Raw genomic sequence first — 21,996 nt, forward strand, 5'->3', positions numbered from 1 at the left:
TTACATTTTCTCCCAACCAGTTCTTCTTGCTTAAATCATGCTCCCTTATTACAATGCAACCCTGGGGCTACTGTGTACGTAGCCTAGTAACTGCTGATGAAGTTTGAATCCCATTTATTTGGAAAAGTAGCTTAAAATATCTAATTTTTATTTTACTCACCTACCAGTAAAATTTTGAAGTTCTGGATCTTCATTTGATTGATATTACTACCCTCTTGAATTTGCCAATTGCCCTCAGTTGCCCACAGAACTCAGCTTCACATCACAACTTGAGAACTGCCATTTACCTTTTTATTTTCCCAAAAAGTCAAATTATAAAACTATATTAATTTTCCTACTGTAAATAGTCCAAACTAAATCAAAATCATGAGTGCGCTCCAAAAATTAAATTAGTATACGTGCATGCGTTTTTATATATTTTTCTTTGGGATGATAATGCTTTAATCACCATGCAATTTAATTGATCATTTACGTTGCCCCTTTAACATTTGTTTTCCTTTTCAATAGATGTGCAAGTAAAACTAAGGGTAGACAGTAAACTTTTTGAAAGAATTATTCTAAGATGTGTTCCACACTGTAGGTGGTTATAGGTATATCTCATATAGGTATATCTCGCTATATCTCATGCAGTACAGAAAACCTGACAGGTCCATGTTGACCAAAATTCCCAGCAAGGTTGGCCCTATCTGCCCGTATTTGCCTCATATCCCTCTCACCTTCAACCTGTGCCCACTAATTCTTGATTCTGCAACCAATGGAAAAAGACTAAGTGTACCACTCATGATTTATGCTCCACCCCACTCCCCACTCTCCTATATCACCACCACCATGTCTCGTATGACTTGGCTGATCATGGTTCCCTGACTATGATCGTTCTTGGCAAATTTTTCTACAGGGGTGGTTTGCCACTGCCTTCTTCTGGGCAGTGTCTTTACAAGACGCATCAACACTCTTCAGAGACTGTCTGCCTGGTGTCAGTGGTTGTGTAACCAGGACACCTGATATGCACCAGCTGCTCATACGACCATCCATCACCTCCATCCATGGCTTCACATGACCCTGATCAGGGGGCTAAGCAGGTGCTACACCTTGCCCAAGAGTGACCTACGGGCTACTGGAGGGAAGGAGCGCCTTACACCTCCTTTCGTTGAGACTCAACTCCACCCCACCACCCTTATTCTCCTACACTGTAATGAGAAAAGTCCTAGGCTGTTCAATCTCTCGCTATATCTCTGTCCCTTGAGTCCGAAGAACGTTCTCAAATCTTCTCTGCATTCTCTCCAGCTTAGCAGCAACTTTTCAGCTGAATAGCATCTTTCTTATGGGAGGTGACCAAAACTGAACATAACATTCCAAATATGGCCTCATCAACATCTTGTACAACTGCAACATTTCTACAGTTTTGATACAGCTTCAAAGTAAAAAATCCCATAGATAACGCAAATGTGTTTATAATCTGCACTTTATTTAAAAAAAAGACCAAGATTCCCCACAGAAAAATGTAAATATAAATTTATAGCCTGGACTGGTAACTTTACATTATTATGCCCCTGAAAATATTTGCAGATCTGATGCATTCAATTTAATCAAGTATTACTTATGTGCATAGAAAACTAAAGCTTTAAATTTGTTCATCGTTTTGAATGCGTTAATTCCTTGAAGACATACAAAGAGATGTTTGTCTTCGATATGCTGTTCTGTATTACTTCAGTCCTTAGACCAGTAAAAATATATATTCTGCCCATCATGAATATGGTACCCAATTTTAAAATCAGAGGAAAGAGAACAAAATCCAATTTGAATGAAGTAAATACTTTGTATCACTGTGCATGATATAGAGAACTTTATCCTCAGGTGATAATATTGAAGATTAATATCGCAGCAACTCTGAAGACAGTGGAGGAAAAATTCAGAAAGAGTCCTAAATAGCCACTGATGCATGTGAAGTGAATGTGCTCAGTTAAAATTGAATCAGTCGCGGTGGAAGTAGTAGCTTGCTACTTGCTTCTTTAATTATTTGAAGCAACAGTCTAAAGACATCAGAATACCTGGCTGGGCAACTTCAAGGCTAATTATAGCCTGCTCGCCTTCCAAACTCCAAGAAGCATATTACAATTTACACTTGCAACATACAGCTGCAAAGGTACGTCTTCACTGAGCACCTCAATGGTAACACCATTGATAACATTCCATTATTGAATATATCTTCTTCTCAATGACTAGGTGCCCAGGGTGGGAAAAGCTGAGGGAAGACCTTTAGCTGTAGTCTTATGCCTGGACTGTTGCCTCCATCATGGTCTACAAAGCTTTTACTCTGAACAGTTGAGACTGTACTAATTGCAGTTTAGAAGAATGAGATGTTGATTTTATTTTAACAGGCATAGTGGCTAGCACAACGCTTTACAGTACCAGAACCTGGGTTCAACTCTTGCCACTGTCTGTAAGGGATTTGTACGTTCTCCCCATGACTGCCTGGGTTTCCGCTGGGTGATCCAGTTTCCTCCCACAGTCCAGACCTACCGGTTGGTAGACTAATTGGTCACTGGAAATTGTCTCATGATTAGGCTCGGGTTAAAATTGGGGATCAGTGGGTGGTGCAGCTCAAAAGGCTGGAAGGGCCTATTCCACGCTGTATCTCAGGAAAAAAATCCTGAGATAGTTTGACAGGGAAGGTTCAAAGAGGACATTTTTTATAGAGTGGGAAGTATCCAGTAATCGGGTGCAGAGTTTCAAAATATAGGGCATCACCCAGCAAAGGCAGAGACGAAAAGGAATTCCTTCTCTTAAAGAGGAGCGACCATTTTGCAGCCTCTATCAGAGGCAGTCTGAGGGTGCCAATTTGAAGCAGAGACCCTGAGAAGAAAATATGGAAGTGATGTTGCAGCCAGGATTGGATCAGTTATCACCATATTGAACGAAGCAACAGCTAACTATGCCAAGTAGCCCTTGCGTACTTTGTTCTGATGATTATCTTGAGCATTGCACATACTTTTTATTCTAATACTAAGGGAGGTACAAGTCTCTGAAAAGACAACATGTAAGTTATTTTCCAATTTCCCATCAAGCTATCCAACAATCAAGGCTCAAGAATGTGAACAATCTCAGCCAGATATCTATCCATATCTTTCTCTGACGTAAACTGATCAGTAAGTTAGCCCCTAGTGAGGATGAAGTACTTGCTTTATTACACAATTGTGGAAATTTGTAATTAATAATACCACTTCCAACAACTGCAGAGCAGAACTCCAGTTTTATAAAATTATGGCAGCCAAAGTCTGCAAAATACAAGTTAGCACAACAACAGCTTTAGCCATTCACGTCAGTGGTATAGTTCCACTGTATAGGCTTCCGCCTTTCTTTAAAAATTCTTATGCACACATGATCAATTTCAAAAAGTATATGGAAAGTCCTTTCATGATGAAAAATAAAATAATAGCAAACAATTTTCCTCAGAATTTTGATTTAAGGCTTATACTTAATGTGGCAAATAACAAAGTATCAATTCCAATGGTTATCTGATTATAACTAATTATCAGGTGTAGGCAAATCACTCTATACTCTTGATAAAACAATACAGTGGATTCCGGGTAATTGAGACACACCTGCACCAGGATATCTGACCCACTTAAATGGCTGCCCCATTAGCTGAAGTTTCATAGAAATAATTAAAAAGGCATAAAGAAAGACAAACTACTGTTTAACTGAGTAACAAATTATCTATTTAAATGAAGTACAGAACAAATTAGAAAACTACAAATACTACATTACTATAAAACTGTATTAATTCCTAATAGTTATTGACAATACACTGCCACGTTCTTTTGACTGACTGTAAATCAGTGGTCGCCAACCTTTTTAAGCCCAAAATTCCCTACCTCGGCCTTAGTGAAAGGCAAGATCTACCTACTAAACCGTTTCGAGAAAAAACAGCTCAGATTGTACTTCCAACTTGAGGCCTTTTATTTGGGCGAATTGTATTTGAATTACATAAAATGCTTTTATCAAACTTTCAAATTAATTCAACCAAGAAAACACTGCAACTAGCATATCAAACAGACCATAACTGTCTTTCTTTAAGAATATTAGAATACTTCATATCTTTAATTCTAAGTTTCATTATTTAATTTTATTTCAACACGAAAAATAAATGAATACAAATTGACTGTTGCACTCAGTTTGGTGACTGGGGCTGAATACTTTCTGCTAGTTCCCTGAAATTTGGCTCATAACTACAGACAGACAGTCTGTGAGGTGTCTGTCAGTAAGACAGCTCCTCTACTTAGATTTAATAATTTTCATCTGTGAAAATGCAACTTCACACAGCTAAGTTGACCCGAAGTAGGCACTGACTTTTAGTGCACATATGGTGAGATGAGGAAACTTCTCCTTGCTGACAAGCCCCCTAAAGTCACCATCCCTTGATCTTGCTTTAAGCTCAATGTCATTTTGCAAATCAATTATTTCCATTTCAATATCACTTGGCACACCAAATACTTGCTGGAATTTACCTGCTATCTGTTCTATATCGATCAGCAGAAATGGGTTTGAAATAAATGCAGCAATATCTTTCATGACGTTTAACTCCCCAAAACGCCGATCAAACTCTATTGCCAGTTTGTCTAGGTAAACACAGTACTGCTCAGGGCAAAAAGCATTTTTTTTCCTTGATGGCCTGTAACAGTTTCTCCAAGTTGCGGAAGTGTGTCAGCCTCCTGTTCTTTAAATTTGAAATCTAAATACCAAGCTTGGCCTTAAACGCATTTACTGCGCTCATCATGTGGGGCAGGTGTCAGTCTTTTCCCATGAGCTCGTTGTTAAGTGCATTTAATTTAGCTGTTAGGTCTGTCAGAAACCCTAAATCCAGTAGCCACGCATCATCTGACAGTTCCTAGTGTTCCTTGTTTCTTGTCGACAGAAAAGTCTGTATCTCAGGCAGCAAGTCAACAAATCGTTGCAGCACTTTGCCATGACTCAACCACCGAACATCAGCATGAAGAATTATGTCTCCGTAAGCGGCATCGAGCTCATCCAATAACGCCTTGAATAAGCAGTGCTGAGGCGCTTTTGCTGAATTAAATTTATCAGTTTGGCCACCAGTGTCATTACATGAGAAAAGTCCACCACCTTCCCAGCCAAGGCCTGCTTATGAATCACACAGTGATAATCCAGGAAGCTGGGAAAATCTCATTACGGCACAGTGCTATAAAACCAACGCGCACACCGCGCATTGCTGGGGCCCCATCAGTAGTAATTGCCACCAGTTTATGAACGGGGATGTCATTCTCACGGATATATTTTTTAAACTCATTGTAAATATCCTCACCTCTTGTTTTCTCCTTTAAGTGCAAAAGAGACAGGAAGTCCTTCTTTGTTGTAAAATCCTGGAAAGCCATTCTGACAAATATAACAAGCTGAGCTGTTTGCATTACATCCAGGGATTGATCGAACTGTCGTGAAAAATATTCACAGAGTGACAAGTCCTTTAACACTTGTTGATTCATGTCCTTCGACAGTGACTCCACCCTCCTTGTCACTGCTGCAGGGCCAAGCAGTATATTACGTATTGCAACTTTGATGTCGTTTTTGTTTTTAAAGTCATTAAAAACAGTCTCTGCAGTAATGGCCATTGTTTCCTTGAATAAATCGCCATCTGTAAAAGGCTTCTTGCATTTAGCCAAAAGGTGACTTAAACAAAATGATACTTCAATAGCAGCCTTATTTTGAGCAGCATGTTTTGTGAAAAACAATTGCTGGGCCTTCAACCCACATTTCAGCTCCTCAACTTTCCTGGTACGGATTGCGCTCTTTGGGGGGTAGGTGTCTTTAAATTTCTGGTGGTTGGTGTTGTGGTGCTGCTCCAGATTCCCTCTTTTAGTTAGTGCTTGTGTTTGGTGGCACAACATACATACACACTTGTCTTTCACCAAGGTAAACAGAAATTCCTCTTCCCATTCTGGATGGAATTTGCACGTTTTCACCTTTCGTGGCGCCTCCGCCATGCTAGCTAGCGCCCTTGCAGGATAAAACCAGCGAGTACCATATATTGATGTTTGCAACAGTCTGTACTCTAATCTAATTGGTCACTTTGATGCAGCACAAGCTACACTAAAAAAAATGAGAGGGGGGAGAGGGGGGGGGGAGAGGGGGGGGGGAGGGGGGAGGGGGGGAGAGGGGGGAGGGGGGGAGAGGGGGGAGGGGGGGAGAGGGGGGAGGGGGGGAGAGGGGGGAGGGGGGGAGAGGGGGGAGGGGGGGAGAGGGGGGAGGGGGGGAGAGGGGGGAGGGGGGAGGGGGGGAGAGGGGGGAGGGGGGAGGGGGGGAGAGGGGGGAGGGGGGAGAGGGGGGAGGGGGGGAGGGGGGGAGGGGGGAGGGGGGGAGGGGGGGAGGGGGGGAGGGGGGGAGGGGGGAGGGGGGGAGAGGGGGAGGGGGGAGGGGGGAGGGGGGGAGGGAGGGGGGGAGGGAGGGGGGGAGGGAGGGGGGGAGGGGGGGGGAGGGGGGGGGAGGGGGGGAGGGGGGGGAGGGGGGGGAGGGGGGGGGAGGGGGGAGGGGGGAGGGGGGAGGGGGGGGAGGGGGGAGGGGGGGAGGGGGGAGGGGGGGGAGGGGGGAGGGGGGGGAGGGGGGAGGGGGGGAGACAGACTAACTTTTCAGTAAAAAACTAAAATTAATGCTAATTACTAGCACACTATCCGAAATGCTAAACACGAATTCACGCTATCAAAGGCAAAAAATTCGAAAGAAAGAAAGCAGTACAACTGATCAAACTTTTGCATAACTGACGTAATAGAAATAGCATAACAGAGTCAAAACCAATTAAAGTTGATCAAATTTTAGTTAAGTCATGAATGCATAAGTGAGTCATTTTTACCCACATGTTGTTTTCTTTCACCATTGGACAGTTTGCCTGTTTGTGTTTAAGATAAACGAGGTTCTCCCACGCTCCATGGAAATTTGACAGACCGCGGCAATGGTCACATGATGTCAGCACACATGTGACGCACGACGCTGGGCAGTGGGAAAAGAGAAACACAATAACCAGGGAAAGCAACTAAGTGTGGGTTAAAAACGACTCACACATGCGCTCTAGGGGTAAAATTTGCTTTTGCATCAAAAGGTTTATCAGGCATAATGTATTTGTGTATTTATTTTTCTTTTTCTTCCCCCAGGATCTACTGGGAAAGTCTCAAAGATCGACTGGTTGGCGATCACTACTGTAAATTAACAGAATTCAGTGCAGACACCTAGGTCTGCCTTGATACAATGCCTTTGACAATTGCGTCCTCCAAGTCTTCATTTTCATAGTAACATTCAAGACAATTGTCAATACCTTCAAATTCTTCATAACTCCTAACTTGAAGTAGTGAAATTATTTCATTTTCACTCCTGGCATCTCCAAGCCTCAATGGCTGAAACTGAAGAGAGCAAAACAGCTCTGGATTGTCTTACTGCTTCTTTGTCGCCAACTATCAGTGACAAAATTTGCTGTTTTTTGAACAAACACATGCAACTGACGCCATCAAAATCTGTTCGCCCTAAGCACCGTGCAATGTGTAACAGCCACACAAGCGCACGCGATTGACACTTTACATATTCAGCAAATATACTTAAGACAAGGTCGGATAGATTTTTGCATTAAGGGTTATGGGGAAAAGGCAAGTAGGTGTAGATGAGTCCATGGCCTATTCAGCCATGATCTTATTGAGTGGCAGAGCAGGCTCGACGGGACAGATGGCCTACTCCTGCTCCCATTTCTTATGTTCTCATGTTCCAGATAGAAACTGTTCAGCAAGTCTCCGACCCCAATTAAATGGCATAGTGTCCAAAATAAATGAAGGTAATCTGAACTATTTTCTCAATTAGTTTTTGTACTTTTAACAGTTGTCCCAAATAAGCAGTTGCCCCAGGTAACTGATGGCCCAATTAACCAGAATCCACTGTATTATGATGTCAAATCCCATTTCAGAGATGGGCAGCTGCAAACAAATGTTCCACATCAGTGGGATCCAAAGATGCTACAAGAATCTAGTTTAGATTCCCCAACATAATATTGGGGAAATCACCTCTTAGATCCTGTGCCAGACAGAACTGGCAAAGGATGCAAGACCCAGTGGTTTCAGTGGGGAATTTCGGTATTCAAAGCCTGCAGGATAGGAGGCAATGGGAAACAGTCTTTTTTGTTCTTTTGCTTTAGTTTCCTGTATTTACTTATAAGTGGGTTTTAAAGAAATAACCAATAGTTCAGTTTAAGTTATCTTGTTCAATTTTTCTAATTTCCATGCTCGCTTTGAAAGGGAGAACACAACTACAGCTGTGACAATCCCTGCTGGCACCTGATGACCCTGCGATCTCTGTCTCAGAGGCTCATGTTAGACTGTCTTTAAAGAGAGTGAACCCTCGCAGGGCGGAAGGTCCTGATGGAGTATCTGGTAAGGCTCTGAAAACCTGTGCCTACCAACTAGCAGGAGTATTCAAGGACATTTTCAATCTCTCACTGCTACGGGTTCCCACTTGCTTCAAAAAGGCAACAATTATACCAGTGCCTAAGAAGAATAATGTCGGCTGCCTTAATCACTATCGCCCAGTAGCACTCATATTAACAGTGATGAAATGTTTTGAGAGGTTGGTCATGACTGAACTCCTGCAAGGACCTGAATCATTGCAATTTGCCAATCGTCACAATAGGTCAACGGCACACGCAATCTCAATAACTCTCCACACAGCTTTAGACCACCTGGACAACAGGAACACCTATGTCAGGATGCTGTTCATCGATTATAGCTTAGCATTTCACACCATCATTCCCACATTCCTGATTGAGAAGTTGCAGAACCTGGGCCTCTGTATTTCCCTCTGCAATTGGATCTTAACTTCCTAAATAGAAGACCACAATATGTGCAGATTGGTGATAACATATCCTCCTCGCTGATGATCAAACACTGGCTCACCTCAGGTGTGTGTGCTTAGCCCACTGCTTTACTCTCTGTATACACATGGCTGTGTGGCTAGGCATAGTTCAAATACCATCTATAAATTTGCTGATACAACCATTGTTGGTAGAATCTCAGGTGGTGACGAGAGGGCGTACAAGAGTGAGATATGCCAACTAGTGGAGTGGTGCCGTAGCAACAACCTGGCACAACGTCAGTAAGATGAAAGAGCTGATTGTGGACTTCAGGAAGGTTAAGACAAAGGAACATATACCAATCTTCATAGAGGGATCAGAAGTGGAGAGAGTGAGCAGTTTCAAGTTCCTTGGTGTTAAGATCTCTGAGGACCTAACCTGGTCCCATCATATCGATGTAGTTATAAAGAAGGCAAGACAGCAGCTATACTTTAGGAGTTTGAAGAGACTTGGTATGTCAACAAAACTCAAAAACCTCTAAAGATGTACCAGGGAGAGCATTCTGACAGGCTGCATCACTGTCTGGTATGGTGGGGGGGGGCTACTGCACAGGACCGAACGAAGCTGCAGAGGGTTTAATTCTAGTCACCTCCATCTTGGGTATTAGCCTACAAAGTACCCAGGACATCTTCAGGGAGCGGTGTCTCAGAAAGGCAGCGTCCATTATTAAAGACCTCCAGCACCCAGGGCATGCTCTTCTCTCACTGTTACCATCAGTAAGCCTGAAGGCACACACTCAGCTATTCAGGAACAGCTTCTTCCCCTCTGCCATCCGATTCCTAAATGGACATTGAACCCGTCCGTGAATACTACCTCACTTTTTCAAAAAATATACAGTATTTCTGGGTTTTTTTGCACTTTTTAAAATCTTTTCAATATACATATACTCTAATTGATTTATTTATTATTATTTTATTTTTTTCCCTCTGCTATATTATGTATTGCATTGAACTGCTGTGGCTAAGTTAACAAATTTCACATCACATGCTGGTGATAATAAACCTGATTCTGATTTTGACAAACGGTGCTCGGGTTGTTCAATGCTCCATTGTTGAGCAGTCAGAAATGTCCATTTTCTGTAGCTACTCGTATCACATCGCTCGACAAACACTTCATCAGGTTCTTCTATTTCATTGAATAATCAATCATAATTAAACTAATGGAATATCCCGTCATTAAAAAAACATTATTGGGGAAATCACCCCTTGAATATCGTGCTAGGAAGTCCTGGCAAAGGATCCGAGACCACTGATTTCAATAGTGATTCACTGGGAACAAACTTTAAAAGAGCTTTAAAAAATGCGAGGAGGAATTTGTGTTGAGTTAGATTTCTTTATGTCACGTTATTTGTAACCCAGGGTTATTCATCACAAGTTAGATATGCTTCAAACCCAGTTGCACTCACATACACACACATACACCCCTCCTTCCATAAGCTGCCCAGAAAAAGTGCAAGTATGCAAGGACAGCTAATGGGGATTCCAGACAGGGGGATTGATCTAGCACAGGGGCTCCCAACATTCCTTATGCCATAGACCCTTACCATTAACTGAGGAGCCTATGGAGCTCAGGTTGGGAATCCCTGGGAGCACAATGCAGCCCATAAAATGTGTATGTCACTGATAAAAAGAAACACTTTGTCTAGGCAATATATTCAAGATATATAGAAGATGGTTTATAAACGAACTCCAGAAAAACTTGCATCTCCATCAAAGCTTCCACAACCCTGGGGCATCAGAAGTGATTAATGACCAGTCAAGTGCTTTTCCATAAGACAAAGGAGCAGAGGTAGGCCATTCAGCCCATCGAGTCTGCTCCGCCATTTTATCATGAGCTGATCCATTTTCTCCTATTTAGTCCCACTCCCTGCCTTCTCACCATAACCTTTGATGCCCTGGCTACTCAAATACCTATCAATCTCTGCCTTAAATACACCCAATAACTTGGCCTCCACTGCTGCCCGTGGCAACAAATTCCATAGATTCACCACCCTCTGACTAAAAAAATTTCTTCGCATTTCTGTTCTGAAAGGGCGCCCTTCAAACCTTAAGTCATGCCCTCTCGTACTAGATTCCCCCATCATGGGAAACAACTTTGCCACATCCACTCTGTCCATGCCTTTTAACATTCGAAATGTTTCTATGAGGTCTCTCCTCATTCTTCTAAACTCCAAGGAATACAGTCCAAGAGCGGACAAACGTTCCTCATATGTTAACCCTCTCATTCCTGGAATCATTCTAGTGAATCTTCTCTGTACCTTCTCCAACGTCAGCACATCCTTTCTTAAATAAGGAGACCAAAACTGCCCACAGTACTCCAAGTGAGGTCTCACCAGCGCCTTATAGAGCCTCAACATCACATCCCTGCTCCTATACTCTATTCCTCTAGAAATGAATGCCAACATTGCATTCACCTTCTTCACTACTGACTCAACCTGGAAGTACAGTCACTGTTGCAATGCAGAAAATACAACTCAGTGTAAGCAGGGAGCTCTCAAAAATAACACTAAGCTAACATCCAGGTAACTTGTTTCAGTGCTGCTGTTTGAGATAAAAACAAACTACTCAGATGTTCTAGTTTGTCTGCAAGAGAGTGACAAGGGACCTTTAATTTTCAGCCAGAGTGAAAATGGGCCTCAGTTTAACAGTTCACCTTAAGACAGAAGGTATTGGAACGTCTGCCTGTATTTTATGCTCACATCTCCGGAGTTCCATAAAACAAATTAAAAGATAGTATCAAATTCAACTCTGAATGGAATTACAAACACTGCTCTTTTACCTGTGGTGGCCAGAATGTTTTACTCCTTTTATGTGGCCGATACCTTTACAGCCCGGAGTAGGGCATCCGCCTTGTTCTGAGGCTTCCACCAGATCCAAAGGACCTATTTGCAATCAAAACACAAGCTGTTAATTATCCAAACTCTTGTCATATTTACTGTACTCCATTTTGCCATAGAAGGCTATTTTAGCCCAATAATTTGATACTGACTCTTAGAGCAATCCCATTCCCTCACTAATTTTTTTCCCCGAATTCTCGCTACATCCCCATCAACCTCACTTAGATTCTAGTACTCACCTGGTATCAGGGACATGTACAATGGCCAAATAAGCTATTAACCTACCCATCTTAGGTACATGGGAGTAAGCTGGAGCACATGTGGGAATCAACCTGGTCAAAAGGAGAACAGGGAAACTCCACTGAAACTCATGTGTGCTGCTAGAGTCTTGATGTCTCTTCTGTTGCCCTCAATAGTTTTAATGGTTCATAAAGCTTAGGATCAGAATGAGTTAGAATTAAGGAGGATACAAGAATGCCTATCACTCTCATCCTTGTGGATCAGCTGCTCATTTGAATTATTTGTCATGTTACTTGATAGAACTTGTATTAATTTTAATGCTATATAGAGCATTAGGGTACCGTATTTTTAAAGAGAGTGAGGTTTCTGCCAGTCAGAGTTGACCATGGGTATTGCGTTCTGGCTGACTAGTTACCAAGCCTGGCAATACCATATGGAGAGCAAGCTGTTGTCCATGTAGCGAGCTCCCCCTCTCCAAACATCTGATAAGCTCAAAGGAATGGCAGAGATCAATACAGTTCGGTACTAGCAGCATTGCAGGAATTGACAGTCAGCGTTGAACTGAACGTAGGACTGCCTTAGGAACTCCAGCTCTGATTGTTCCCTCGGGGTTTACTCCTGAAGCCTTCCCCATGAACGGGTATAGCCACAAGGCAGTGGAGGTTTGAGATCAGAGTTTTCCTCCTTCTAGATGACATGCAAACAACAAATGACAAGCCCCATCTGCCTGAAATTCGATTAAAGTTATTTCAGAAATACAAGAATTTTTAAGGTCACAGTACATAGGATACTTAAAGTTTTATTCACTTAGTCACACATTTGATTTTGGAAACATAGTTCAGTTCTATTGAGAGCCAAGCTTAATTAATCTAGAAAATACCTACTATCCTATGGTGAGGTAACAATGAATCAATATGTACAAAGAACTCTGATGATAGAAACAAATATGCATCAAATGTTAAAATATTTGATTATGTAAGCTGAAATCTTTTTAAAGAATAACCAAGGTTTATGACCTTCTTTTTCCTTCCTCATTCATTTATCCGCCATTACTACTGAACATCCCAAAACTTGTAGAAATACGGACAGTTAAACTTGCATAACTTCACATTGAAAACAGCTGGAAGAGCACATTAAATTTCTAAACAAAAATGCTTCCTGAAAGCTGACAAGTTATTCCATGCATCTGTCTTGCCAATGATACTAAGAATTCTTGAATTTCTGGCATAACTTTAAAGGATGTTTGTATTTCTTAACCTATGTCAGCTTCGGAACCATGTAACAGTGGTTTTCATTCACCAGTCAGAATCTCTTTACCAGATTGAACAACAGCCAATAATCCTAGGCAAGCAGTTTACATTGAGGTTTCTATTTCAATTACCCCATTTTGATCTACGATGGAATAATCTGAAATCATTTGGCAAAATTTCTATTTTCACTTAAATACGTTTTGAAGGGAATGAACAAATTCAGATCACTTTGAGATATCCATCCAAGTAAGACAATGTGATCTTGCCAAGCTTCACACTGTTTGACCAGTCAGTACTACTCTCTTGTCAGATGCTGCCATGCTTTGTATGTTCAGATGTGGGTAAAGACTCTATTCAGTCTGGGGAAGAAAGCCTAATGAACCAATTCGTAAACTGTACCTTCTGGTCAATCAATAAGATCTTGGATTATTGTATTCCACATGACTTAATCAATAATCTTCTACCAAATGTTAATTTCATTCAAACTGCCACCATTCAACTGCTTGACCTCAGATATCATGGTTATCTCCTCTTTCCAGGGTGTATATTCATTCATCAAGCACAAATTTAAGTTGGAAACTTCACTGAAGAGTCACTAAGTAACACAGCATGTAAACAGGCTCTTTGGCCTATCTAGTCCATACTGACCATTTTGCCCACCAATCCAGTCCCATATCCCCCTCCAAAATCCTCCTTTCTACAAACCTATCCAACAGTCTTTTAAACGTCATACCTGTCTCAACCACCTTCTCTGGCAGCTCATTCTGTTTAAACACAACCCTCTTGTTCCTTTTAAATCTTTTGCCTCTCACCTTAAACCTATGCCCATTAGTTCTGAGCTTCCCTTCAGTGGAAAGAAGTTTGTGTTGACTAATCTATTCCTCCTCATGATTTTATACACTTGTACATGGCCACCATTCAGCTTTTTTACATTTCAAGGAATAAAGTCCTACCCTGCCCAACCTCTCCTTTTAATTTTACAACTAACTTGCTACTAATTTTGAATCTGCTCATGGTGCACTTATTCCCTTCTTTGCTACAGACTACAATGTCTGTTCCACACAATGCAAAATTAAACTAATTCCCTTCTGTCTGTATATGAACCAAATTCCACCACCTCTGTATAAACATGTGTCTAATGTTCTCTGAAATACCACAATCATATCTGTTTCCACCATAGCTTTTTCCAAATATCTGTGTTAAAAAAAAAATTGTCCTGCACGTTTCCTTTTCTAACCTTAACCACATGCCCTCTAGTACTTGACATCTCTGCCTTCTGGAAAAACATTTCTCAATCAGGTGTCCCGTCAGCCTTCAATGCTCCAGAGATAACAACCAAAGTTTGTCCAACTTCACTCTCACATAGCTCATACCCTCTCCTACTGGCAGCATCCAGGTAAACCCCTTCTGCACCCTTTCCAAGGTCTCCACATCCTTTCTGTAATGGGGCAACCAGAATTGCACACAATACTCCAAGTGCAGCCCAATAAAAGTTTTACATGGCTGCATCACGAATTCCAGCCTCTTGTATGCATTGTCTCGACCAATGAAGGCAAGCATGCCATATGCCTTCTTTACCATCTTATCCACTTGCACAGCCATTTTGAGAGTTATGGACTTGGACCCCTGGATCATTATGTGTTAAGGGTCCTGACATTATAATTTCCCCTTACATTAGGCCTCCCCAAGAGCAACACCCCATATTTGCTCGATTTAACTCCACCTACCATTTTCTTACCCATATCTGTAACTAATCTATATTTTGCTATATTCTTTGACAGCTCTCTGCACTGTCCACAACTCTACCAATCTTTATCTGCAAACTCAGTTCCCCACCTCTCCTCATTTTTATCCATGACAATTATTTCACAAACAACAGGGGTCCAGTAATGAGCCCTCTGGAACACCAGTGGTCTCAACCTCCGATCAAGAATAACACCCTCCACCACTACTGTGAACAGGCAGAACTAAAGTAATGCTTAACAGCGACTCCTTCAAGCTCATCTGTGGAAACAGCTTAATTCCTACCTTTGATGTCTCTCTTTTTCCTTTTCAGGGTGGATAGGGTTCTGTCGCAGACTCTGACCTAGAGTTACACTCTAACTTTGTGGTTGTGGGACCCACTCTGGGGGTTCACAACTAGCTACTTTTCAAAATCCCAAGGACGCAGCCCAGAAGACGAGCGCATCTTTGGGGTTCTAAGGCTTTGTGGTCCTGTAGACAAACCGATTCTATGCCGATGCGCCAACTGACACTTCATGGGACATAACAGAACATCGAAAACTGCTGATTGGCTGTCAGAGGCTCTGTACTCAGCAAATCATGCACTCTCGTTCTCTTGTTGGCAGAGGAGAGCTTGTTGCTGATTCTTGAATCAGAGAATTTGGGGGGAAAAAAGCGACGCAGCAGACTTTATCATTGCAAATCAGCGAGTTGTTTTGGTATCTCTCCCATCTCACTGTGAAAGGGTGACACCTCTCTGTCCCTTTATTGGGTAGGAGAGAGCCTGTGGTATGTCGAATTGTTGGGCGAACGATTAGTTTTTGTTGTACTGCTGATCATGGTCTTTCTTGGGGGCTTTGCTATTGCTTGCTTGGTGGGTGGAGGATGCTAATGCTTTTTTGGCTGATGTGGAGAAGAAAGGTCATTGCTTTGTTTTTGCTTGAGTTTGGGAGGGCTTTGGGGGTTCTAACGTTTTTAATGTCATTCATTCTTTGGGAGACTTCTGTTTCCGTGGATATCTGCGAAGAATAAGAACTTCATGATGTATATTGTATTCCGATATTAAATGGAACTATTGAACTATTCTGCCTTCTACGGACAAGACAGTTCTAAATCCAAAATGACTGATCTTTAGAAAAAAAGTTATTTTTCAATCATCCACTTTCTCAAACTCTGTCATTTGAGATTAGTTATTGTGGGAGGGCATTCATATTAGTGGTTTCTAAGACTTTTACCTTAGGCTCCTAAACCCCACCCATCGTTACTGGGATGAAGTACTTAAAAAGTCTGGATATCTGAAAGGTGATAATTGATAATAATACAATTCTGGAGTTGTGCTCAGATCATCTGAAACTCTCAAAACCTTTCTCTCTGTTCAGTATATAGGTATACGGCACACCAGCTATATATGTCTAAGACTTTTACCAATAATTACCAATACTGTGGTAATTTTAGCCCGCTTATGATCAAGACTCCCTCGAGGTGGTGGGCCAGCAGTGCTAAAGCACCACCTCCCACTGGTGAGCTTAAAAATTTGGCATCTGCCTCTATCAGAGTTGTTGGTCGCTTCCATGCAACAGATAGACATCTGAAGAGTAGACTATACAACTACTAAAGGGTTTGCAAAAGATGGACACACTGTCCGATCATCTGCCCCTCTGGACGTACTTGGTCCACACCCATGCTGATCCTGTCTCTGCTGCCTCAGCTACAGCCCTGCTGGTTGACTTGATCTCTCTTCTAGTGAAGCCAAGGTCACACAGCCACTTCTGGAAAGTGAACGCAATAAAACCACGGCACCTTACTTCGATGGATAGCACGAGACCTTCCACCCTCTGTCTCTGCACTCTGATCTTAATTCTGCATACTCGGTTAACTTGCGCTCATGGGGTTCATTGATGTTGTCTTCCCAGGGGACTGTGAGTTCACCAATAACCACTTCTCTACTGGTGTCAGACCATATGATTATATCTGGACGCAATGCGGTGAAAGCTCCGGGAAACTGTCTTTCCCATCCAGGTCAGCCTTGACACAGCAATCATTGGCTGAAGAAAGTATGCTTGATCGTGGGCTTGTGCTGTACACCCTTGAATTAGAGCCTTCTTTCACAAATGATATGCGATGTTTTGTGCAGCCTGAGGCATGAGATAAGTTGTGCTGCAGTACTCTCTGCTCAACCGCTTCTGTTACAACTTTGAGAACATTGTTAGGTCTCCAAGTGTACATGCCGCTGGAAAGATTGACTCTGCGTGCACTCAAAATATGTTGAAGTGTTCCCTTCTCGCCACACCAGCACACCTGTCTGTCTTATCTTCATACCAGGTGCTGAGGTTGGCAGGTGTTGGGAGCAGTCATACGCTGCTCTGCATAGAAAAGAAATGCAGAGCAGTTCCAACTGTCACAGAACATTCCAAGATAGATGTCATTGTTCAACACTTTCCCACCAGGTCCAAGCCCCTTGTTTGGCCAGGCCAGCTGTGTTAGCTAACCTCTTCTCCTCATTTACCTCTCGTATTTCTTGTGTTACAAGCTCACGGCGCTCCTTACCTGTAGAAGATGACCACCACTTGTGGGTTGTCCATCCAAGTCCCTGGCGGCCTAGCTGGATAGCCCCAACCGTCTCCTTGTGCTTCAATCAAGACTCTGCCTCATCAACTGCTACATGGGCTGACCATTTCCTGCCTGATCTCACATCATGTTCTTCATGACAGGGTCTTTTGAGTCTCGAAGCATCAAGAATGATCTTACCTTGGCTACCTTGACCTCTTCAACAAGGGATTGCACTGGGATGTTAAGCTTTGTCTGGCTACTGTGGATTGCAACATTGGTGAGGCTGCTCGGTACTCCAAGCCACTTCTTCACATACTTGTTGATCTTCCGTTCCATTGCCTCAACATGGGACATTGCCACTTCATAGACAGTTAGTGGCCATGTTATCCATGACATCAGTCTGTACCGCAGGCACCACAACTTCAACTTGCCAGGCAAGCCACACTTGTCGACAGACATCAGACCTCTGCTGATCTGTTCTCCTGTCTCTTGAACCCTCTTGGTGTCTCTCAGCTCCTCTGTGTACCATTGCCCGAGGCTCTTAACTGGTTGGTTCTGAATGGATGGAATCTCCTCTCCACAAAGGGTGAAATGAAAGTCAACCAGCTTTTCTCTCCTAAGAACAAGGCTCCTTGACTTCTTGGTCTTGAACTTCATTCATTCTTCCCAATCCATTAGCTCCTCGAGTCTAGATAGTACACTTTCCACTGCCTCCGTGCTAGGACCCAAAAGGGTGAGATTGTCCATGAACGCTCGCATTGGTGATAACTCCCCTCCGCCATCAAGTACGACACCCGGTCCCACTGATTCTGCAGCCCTCACAGTGACCTCCATGGCTAACACAAAAAGGATGGGTGAAATTGCACATCCCACTGGGATTCCAACATCCAAGCTCTGCCACCTAGTTGTAAACTGCTGAGTGGAAAACCTCATCCGGAGATCGTTGTAGTACTGCATAACGAAGTTCCTCACCTTAGTAGGAATCCATAGGAATTCCATCACAAACTCAATTAGGGCATGGGGAACAGACTGCATTTTCAAGATCAAGCCAAACTACAGCCAGATTTCTTCTCAACCTTTTCGACTCCTGGATGGTATGCCATATCATACTAGAATGTTCAAGGCATCCCGGGAAGCCTGGTATTCCTACCTTCTGCACAGATGTATTTACCAATCCATTCTCTATCACAAATGAAGATATTCTTTCTGCTAGAATGCCAAGCATAATCTTCCCCTTTACACTCAGGAGTGAAATTGGTCAGAACTGATACAATGTAGAAGAATTCTCTTCCTTCGGGATGTATACTCCTTCAGCCTCACTCCATGACAAAGGAACAACATCTTGTCTCCACACCACCTTTAACAATCTCCACAAGTATTTCCTCAGCTCTTCACACTTCTTGAACACCTTAACAGCACTCCAATAGGTCCTGGCACTGAACCCGACCTTGCCTTTCTGATGAACCATTCAACTTCTGCCAGTTTGGGTTCTGACAGATTGAACTTCACTCCTGCCTCAAAGAATGACTTTCTTGCCTTCTCTCTCTTCTTTCTCTTTTTATGTTGTGACTCTGCACGACAATGATGCTAACTTTAATCGAAAATGCTCTCAGAGATTGGCAAGCCCTGGTTTGTCACCCTCATTTGCTACCTTCCACCTCTGTCTCAACGACTTAAGCTCTCCCCTCAACCTACTAATCTCCTTCTAGCACCTGCTTGGTGTCTGTGTAGGCTTTGCTTTCTTCAATTCAACCAAACCAGTACTTTCCAATATCATATCGCCCATCACTTCCAACTTTCTCTTTGATGTTCCCCTGAGAGTGTTCTCCAACATCATACTGATATCCTCATCAAACACACGACAAGCCTTCTCATCTGCCATTGCTGGCCACTTGACCTTCCTCTTCTTCTCTACCTCCTCACCACCGCCATCATGCAAAGGATCTACCTGGGTACTGTGGTCTGAAACCTGACCTGGGTTATCACTCGTCTGACCTGGAGTATGATGATGCTCTCCAGAGCGAATCGCTGTGGCTTGTGAATCAGCAGTCGAAAAGACCACGTCATCTGTGCTTGAAGTAATCTCATCTTCATCCACTGGGAAGGAATAGCACTTCAACTTTGCTTGGTGGACTCATAAACCTTTAATGCTGCAAAAGGCTCTCCCACACCAACACATTGGATACTCAGAGCCTCTTATCCTAGCTCTTGGTCGTAGTTGTTCCCTGTAATTAACTGTATCCATCCGTTTGGGTCCATCATTCTCCCTCCCTCTCGGAGGACCCTGAGGGTATGTTTCTCTGTGTAAACTAGAAGCTTCAATGGGTAGGTGCTCTTCTGAGCTACTGCCCGGACTGCCAATCCCGACACCCCCGGTGCCAGTCTTTCCTGGCTGTCCGCTGTCTCTCCACGCTATCACCGGACTATTCCCAGTTGCCATCCAGACTATTCCTGGTAGTCACTGGTGTCCAGAACAAAAGAATTGAAAATACACTTGGACTAAGATGTTAACTGTCCTGTGCAATCATTATGTGTCTAAGACTTCCGCACACAACTGTTCATTCAGTGGCCACTTCATTAGGTACACCTTCCAGCTACTTGGTAATGCAAATATCTAACCAGCCGATCATGTAGCAACAACTCAATGCATGAAAGCATGCAGACAGTTCCAAGAGATTCAGATATTCAGACCAAACAGCATTAACGGAGAAGAAATGTGATTTGAGGTGAGTTTGACGATTGAAATATTTGTTGTTGCCAGGCAGAGAATGGTGAAAAAAGCAAAACAATCTTTCAATGAGCAGCAGTTCTGTGGGTGAGAAAGGCACGATTGGTTCAAGCTGACAGGAAGGCAGCAGTGACTCAAATAACCACACGTTACAACAGTCGTGAGCACAACATGTCAAGTAGATGGGCTACAGCAGCAGGAGACCACACCAGTTTCTGCTCCTGTCAGCTAAGAACAGGAAACTGAGGCTGCAGTGGAGCACAGGCTCACCAATACTGGACAGTGTAAGGTTGGAAAGCCATCGCCAGGTCTGACAAATCTCGATTTCTGTTGTGATGTGCTGTTGGTGATGTCAGAATTTGACGTAAACATGAATCCATGGATCCATGCTGCCTGTGTCAATGATCCAGGCTGGTGGGGAATGTTTTCTTGGCATACATTAGGCCCCTTAATACCATTTAAATGCCACAGTCTACCATGCCACAAAGAATTCAGGCTGTTCTGGGTGCAAAAGGGGTACTACCCAGTACCAGAAAGGTGTACCTAATAAAGTGGCCACTGAGCCCTTCTTCAGAGTTTTGAAATTTGACTGCAAATGCATTTGTGGGATTGCAAAGATTATAGAGCATTTGCTTTTAGTAGCTTATTATCTTCTTGTCAATTTGGATCACCAGTATCATAACTATAGTTAAGATCTCCTGGAGTTTGTGAAGACAATCAAGCTTTGTAAAAATCCGTGCTACTTGATAAGATCAGTGGAGAGGTGACTGAAATGTAGTTATGTTATCCCGAATAACAATTTTTTGGAGAACATTAAGTCATATTTTCTCATACAAAGAAAAAACTGAGGTCAACAGCATCAACAGGAAGCTATCCACTAATCATCTCTGATTACGCAATACCCAGAAATGAGTCTGGCTTCTACAAGGGCATTGAAAGATTTACAGTGGTAGCAGGGTGCAAGGAAATGAATAATTAAGGTTGGAGAAGGCTAATATTTTATCCTGGGGCTGTACTCAGGATTGTACTACAGGAGCACATTGGAGTTGACGAGGCTGTCATCTACCTGCTGAACAGAGCCTACTCCCATTTGGATAAGCAAGGCAGTACTGTGACAATCATGTTTTTTTTTGATTTCTCAAGTGTCTTCAATACCAGACAGCTCTCATTGCTGGGGGAGAAGCTCCGTTCAATTCAGGTTGGCACTTCCAATGTATCCTGGAAAATGGAGTATCTGTCTGGCAGACCACAGTTTGTGCAGCTTCAGAGCTGTGTGTCAGACATGGCTACAAGCAGCACCGGGGCCCCATGGGGGACTGTATTGGCTCCCTTCCTGTTTATCCTGTACACTTCTGACTTAGATACAACACCGAGTCATGGCATCTGCAAAAATCCTCTGATGACCAGCAATAATTGGGTGTATAAAGGGAGGATGAATACAGAGCTCTGGTGGAGGACTTTATCAAATGGTGCAAGCTGAATCATCTGCAGCTCAACATCAGTATGACAAAGGAGATGGAGATGAACTTTAGGAAGACTAAGCCTGCACTGCTCCCTGTTACTATTGATGGTGAGGACGTGGATGTGGTGAGAACCTACAAGTACACGGGGGTATACCTGGATGACAGACTTGAGTGGACCACCAACACAGCTGCTGTGTATATGAAAGGCCAGAGTTGCCTCTACTTCCTGAGGAGACTGAGTCCTTTCAAGTATGCAGGTCTGCCAGTCTGTTGTCACCAGTACAATCTTCCATACAGTGGTGTGCTGGGAC

General features: G+C 43.0%; 1 protein-coding gene across 3 annotated transcripts in view; it reads right to left on the minus strand.

The window, feature by feature from the left end:
* The window catches only part of l3mbtl3 (L3MBTL histone methyl-lysine binding protein 3), a 152,857-nt gene that overhangs the window by 68,028 nt on the left and 62,833 nt on the right, over positions 1 to 21,996 (minus strand). For all 3 annotated transcript variants that reach the window (XM_072251539.1, XM_072251538.1, XM_072251537.1), the window contains exon 16: positions 11,675 to 11,777. In XM_072251539.1, coding sequence (XP_072107640.1) covers positions 11,675 to 11,777 — 103 coding nt within the window. The remainder of the gene's footprint in view (positions 1 to 11,674; positions 11,778 to 21,996) is intronic.

Source organism: Mobula birostris, chromosome 2 (assembly GCF_030028105.1).
Source record: "Mobula birostris isolate sMobBir1 chromosome 2, sMobBir1.hap1, whole genome shotgun sequence".
NCBI classification, from domain to species: Eukaryota; Metazoa; Chordata; class Chondrichthyes; order Myliobatiformes; family Myliobatidae; genus Mobula; species Mobula birostris.